At 39.0% G+C, this 6000-nt stretch overlaps 1 protein-coding gene across 2 annotated transcripts in view; it reads left to right on the top strand.

Annotated features, from left to right (window-relative positions):
• Positions 1–5062: 5062 nt before the first annotated feature.
• LOC110691585 overlaps positions 5063–6000 on the top strand; it is a 41987-nt gene continuing 41049 nt past the window's right edge. The window contains exon 1 of one of the 2 annotated variants that reach the window (XM_021868526.1): positions 5063–5600. In XM_021868526.1, coding sequence (XP_021724218.1) covers positions 5245–5600 — 356 coding nt within the window. In that variant the 5' untranslated portion in view covers positions 5063–5244. The remainder of the gene's footprint in view (positions 5601–6000) is intronic. The other variant, XM_021868527.1, reaches the window with a different exon arrangement.

Here is a 6000-nt window from a genome sequence, read left to right as displayed (position 1 = left end):
GATGAGCGGTTGTGATTTGATGATGATGGTTGTTAGTTTGCTTTGGTGAGATGCAAAGCATGGGATTAAAACCCATTATTGAAGCAGCCAATTTCGAAGAAGAAAGGGGAATGGGTAGCTGATGGTTTGGTGGGGAATTTGTGGGTTTATTGGATTTTATTTTATTTTTCTTTTATTTTTTTATTTTTTTATTTTCTTTTTTTCTTTTCCTTTTCTTATTTCTTTTCTCTTTTATTTCTTTTCTATTTTATTTCCTTCTTTTATTTTTCTACATTTCCTAGTTTTATTAGCTTAGTATAAATACCCAATTTTGGGGTAATTAGAAAAACATTCAATAACTATCTATTCTTCTCTCTAATTAGTTTTAGTTTTAGGTTAGGTTAGGATTAGTCTTCATTGGTAGAGAGAGAAAGTGTGGTTTTCTTCATTAATGAACTTGGATCTTGAAGAAGGAGCTTGTTCAATCCTTTGTAGACCTTCATCTTCAATTAATGAGCAATCTCTTACTCTTTCTCTTTACCTTTGTTTTTGTTTTTGATTTTGTTTATTTGCTTTTATTTTTCTTCTTTGCTTATTAATCATGTTGATGCTTATTGATTTGATGATTGATATTATTTTCAACATGATTTGTGAGTAGTCATCTAGCCAAGGGTGTGGGGATGGTGTAGTTGCTAATTGTTCATGCTTTTAATGTTGGGGTTATGTTAATGGTGATTAAAGTCTTTGCATGCTTGATATTCTTTGATCTTTCTTGTTAGTGCACATTGTTAGTTGATCAAAAATGAGTCTTTACTAACAAGTAACGGAAGTTGACTTAGTTGAGATTCATTACTATCGATTGTTATTTAATAGTACCTCCTAGTATATGGTTCTAATGTAGAAACATAGAGGCTATGTTAGGAGAAGCCAATTGACCCCGAAAGGCGGCTAGATTGGACCATTTACTTCGGTATTCATGCATGTTTAGTTTACCATTGATTTGCTACTTTGTTATTGCATGATCAAGCGTCAACTTCACCTACCCATTTCCCTTGGTGCCTTAATGTTTTATTTCTTGTTTTAGCATCTTTAGACTTTAGTTTATTTATCTCCTATTCCGGACTAGCTTAATTGTCGATAACATTTGGTGGTGTTTACCGTTCTCAGTGGTTCGACCCCTATGCTTGCCTTATACTCGTATTAGGTTTGTTAAGGTTGTATAAATTGTATTTGATCTAGGGATAGACAATTGACGACGCGTTTATTCCCTTGTCACAAGCCCTTGTCAGCCAGACGGTCCAACGTCTGCTTGAGACTATAGCAGTCGTTGGTGTCATGGCCCACTTCCTCATGGAAGTGACAGAATTTATTCTTGTTCCGCGACTGAACGAAACTCTTCATAGGATTCGGCTTCTCAATAGTAAGCCGGTCCTTTACCTCTGTAAATATGGTGTAACAGTCTTTATTGAATTCATACCGTGAGACATACAGTTTGAATTCTTTCTTTTTTCTTTTTGGACGGCTGGTCAGGTTCATCGGCCGCCCAAACTTCTTTTATCTTTTTTCGCTCTTCAGATTTCTGAGCTGGCTGAGCAGACCGACTCTCCTTTTGCTTATCGGACTTCTTGGAGTCCGACTGATGGATGGACGAGCAGAGGTCGGTGGCTTGTATAAAGCTCTCCGCCTCTATCAACGCCTCTTGAAGGGTGAAAACCCTCTTTTGGACAAGGTCGAACTTAAAAGTCGACCCATCCTTCAGACCCTTTAAGAATACTTTATATGCTACCTCGTTAGACAACCCCTAGATTTGGATTCTCACCTGGTTGAACCGCCTGAAATAGGAGCGGAGTGCTTCTCTCTCTCCTTGCCTTATGGTGCTCAAGTCAAGACTTGTTTCCTTGGTAAGGATGTTCATTGAGAAGTTGGAGGCAAAAAGGAAAGCAAGCTTCCTAAAGCTGTCAATGCATCCAGCTGGCAGGTAGCCAAACCATTGTTGGGAGATTACCTTCAATATAGCCGGGAAGCACTGACACCACATAACATCTTCCAACCCCTGAATGTGCATGAGGTTGGAGTAGGCCATGAGGTTATCCTCCGGGTTAGTGGTACCATCATAGGCACTTACCAACACATTCTTAACCTTGGCCGGCTGTGCCGCCTCGGTTATCTCCTTGGTGAACGCAGAAGTTTGTTCACCAAGTTTGAGCAGAAGGAGCTGTTAGTCCAAAGGTTGGACATTGTATGCCGCCTGACCCCCAAAGAGGGTCGACTGCATGAAATGAGGAGAATACGGTCTGTAGACCATAAGGGGTACATACGGTGCATTCCCAATCATCTGAGGCCAAAACGAACAATATTACCGCCTGTTTGGCTCTCATGCAAGGATTGAGTATTCCTTGCAGATGTATTTCTGAAACTGTCTAGAAAGCTCGAGGTAGAGGCTAACTCAGACAGCTGCTGGCTCCAATTTCGCTCGATGACATGCCGCACGTCAGTGTAAGTTATCTTGTTGCCATCCGACTCAACAGCACGGATGACCTTCCTTGTGCCTGTCTGGGGCAGAAGGATCTTCGACCAGTTAATGGCAGGCACAGTCTTTCCTTGGGGTGTGGAGTAGGCTGCTTGTCCTAGAATGACTTCTTCCTCGCAGTTCGAGGAGACTTTTTGGCCGGCTGACTCTTACTGGTGCCAGCCGTTTTCTTTTCAATCAGGTGCTTGATCTCACCCTTGAAACTGGTCATGAATTTCATGAGCTCGTCTCTGGTGACTGAAGCCTGACCTCTTGCCGACTGGGTTTCCCCTTCCGGCTGACCAGGGGGCCTGCTTGTACCCGCCTAGCTATCACCTCGTTCCAGAGTATCTCTGGGACGGATTCGCCTAGAGATGAATGACCCATCTCTAGCCATGTATGTTTCGACTTGGGGATCATCATCCTCCTGGTCTGTAAAGACCTCCGACTGATGAACCTTAGGGTCAGGAGGCGGTACAGACTCTTGAACCATCCTTGAGGTACTCTCCCCACATACGGCACCAAATGTTTTGGGTGTTTTTGTCCCTCGGGAGAGTTACAGCTCAAAAACTGGTTGCTCGCGACCTGTACCTGCAAAACAACGGAGGCTCCTAGTGGTAGGAGCTCCGCCTCCGACAGTCAAGTTAGTAATTGAATGTGAGTAGGAAAAGATGCGGAAAATGAAATGAGATCTTCTCGGATTCCGAGATTAGGTGTTCTTTGATATGAGAGAATGTAGGGTAGGTGTAATAAATGATTGAATGTGTCCCAAAATTAGGGAATATCAATCTATTTATAGGGTCATTAGGGAACGTGCCCTCTCTTAGGTCATTTGACCTAGATTTGGTGGGTTGCGCCGTTTTGCGGCGTTCTTGGGAATTGGACCTTGAAGGCCGCAATTCTAGAAGGCATCTGAGGCTGACACGTGTCAGCTAGGGGTGTTCAAATCCAGGTACCCGGCTATTCAGGTACCCGCACTTGCGGGTAGTTGAAAAGGCGGCCCACGTCCCGACTTGAATAAACCGGATACCATGTAAAAAATATTCTATAAAAAAATCATTTAACCCGAAAATATCAAAATCATTTATCGATTCCATGTAAAAAAATTTCTAAAAAAAAATCATGTAAACATAATCAAACTCAATAAAATATTTTGCAACTAACAAAAGAAGATTCATGAACACTAGCATACCAATCTTTTAATTACTAAATTGAATTACAAAAATGTCAGATTTTCATACAGATCTAACTTCATACGTATCAATAAATAGACTAACTAATGCAGCCCAAATCAACTACGAAGTATGTTTTACCCAATATCAAAGTAGCCGCCTAATATAATTATAGAAACAATCGAAGTTATAAGAAACAACTAACCATAATTACATTAGGAAGCTAAGAAATAAGTAATAATTAAGTCAATCCTTATCATAACACCCAAAGTATCACAAATAAATTGTATCAAACACCTACTGTTTGATGTAGAGAGGAGTAGAGGACTATAAAGGGTACGAAGTACAACATGCAAAAGCTTGTATATTTCAAGATTGTTGGTAGACTTGCTTGAAAATTGCAGTGAACATATCTTGTACAGAGCAGTAGGTGAGAGAAGACAGAGATTAGAGAGAGGAGAGAGAGGGAGATAGTGAAAAATTTGAGATGATGGCTGGGAGTGAAAAATAATTTAGGCTATGTTTGGTAGTAAGCTTATTGGAGGTATATTAGCTTATTTGACTAACTTTAGCTAATTGACTGGTCAAACAAGCTAATACAAGTGTTTGGTAGTAAGCTTATTGAAAGGGCTTATTCCACTAAATAAGCTCTTTTTGAAAAAGCTCATTTTAGGAGCTTTTTCAATTAGCTTATTCATTAATTATTGTGAAATGACATTTATAACCTCATTTAATTTAAAATCCTATCTAAACTACCTACCCCATAATTAGCTTATTGGTCATTTCACATACTCAATCACCTTTAAGCTATCAGCTATTTACCAAACACTTTTATATAATCAGTTAATACAATAAGTTAGTCAAATCAGTTAATAAAATTAATCAGCTAGTCAAAACTATCTAACTCAATCAGGTTCAGCTTTCAGCTTTCTCCCAAACAGGGCCTTAATAACCCTAAGTTTACTGGACTAGAGCTGTAATTTTTTTCCATCTGGTAATAACGGGTACCCGAGTCACCCATACTCCGGCTCATGAACCGATCCGTAACCCCGAGTGTTTTACCGAGTCGGGTATCCGTCCCGAAATTTTTAAAAAAATCTCCAAATAGCCATCGGGTATTTTGCGGGTCATTGGATAATCGGATGGGGTCAAACGGGTTGGGTTCTTTTGAACACCCCTAGTGTCAGCCGGCAATTGACCCAAATGAACCTGCCTATGCTTAACACATGACTCTCTATAATTGGTTCACGTGGATAGAGTATTTTTTACCTAAAACAAGATGAATAGAACAAGGGTATTTTTTACCTAAAACAAGCTGAATAGAACAAGCCCTAAGTAAAAACTTACATTCATGTCAAAAAAAAAAAAAAAAAAAAAAGTATAACCTTAAATAAATTATTACATGCGGACCGCATAAACCTATTAGTTTATTCATTTAACCGTCTGCGGTGCAATGCACGGTGCTGGGCGCAAGATTACCCCTTGATTATTGCCATATATATAATCCCAATTCCCAACCGCTAAATCCTCTTCTCCACTTCTGAAAGGTGAGCTTCAACCTTATAAAGAAGCTGTAAAACCAAAATGCTGGTACTTAGCCAAGCACCGGCCTCCGTTCCCAACAGTAGCAGCAGATGCTGCAGCTGCTGCACTTGTTCATCTTCAATCTCATCTTCTGTTTCCTCTAAACACACTCTCAAAATTTCCCACATTAATCCAACTGCAACCCTTTTCTCTAAACGCAGTCTCAAATCAAATTCAATCAAACACACCCTTCGATTTCCTCGTATTGTTGCCAAATCATCCGATTCATCTTCTCCTGTTACCAAGCAATCCCCTCCTGATAACGACACCGTTTTTGTTGGCCCTGATTCTGTTCCTCTTGAAGGTGTCATTCAATTTGATAAGCCTTCTTCTTCTTCCCGCTTTCGAAAATGGGGGTAATCCATTTATTTACTTACTTTTTTTATTTAAATTTTTGTGGGGTTTTTTTTTTTAATGGCATAATTCGTACTGGGTTTCTCTTCTTATAGAATTTGTTGCAGTATTGTATTATTATACTTTGATAATCCTTCATCTTCTTCCCCTTTCAAAAATAGGGATAATTCATTTATTTATTTACTTTATAATTTAAATTTTGGTGGGGTTTTTTGTTAATGGCAGAATACGTACTGGGTTCCCTCTTCATATTGAATTTGTTGCAGCATTGTCTTATTATAATTTGTTTGTTTGTTTTTTTTTTTTTTGATTAAATTAAGAAAATTTCAGCAATTTTTAATTTATCATATTTTGATTATGCTTTTTAAACTTTGATTGTGTGATAAATATGTTGCGAAATAT

Source organism: Chenopodium quinoa, unplaced genomic scaffold, assembly GCF_001683475.1.
Source record: "Chenopodium quinoa cultivar QQ74 unplaced genomic scaffold, ASM168347v1, whole genome shotgun sequence".
NCBI lineage: Eukaryota > Viridiplantae > Streptophyta > Magnoliopsida > Caryophyllales > Amaranthaceae > Chenopodium > Chenopodium quinoa.
The sequence above is the reverse complement of the archived record's forward strand: the minus strand, read 5'-3'. Positions and strand labels throughout refer to the sequence as shown.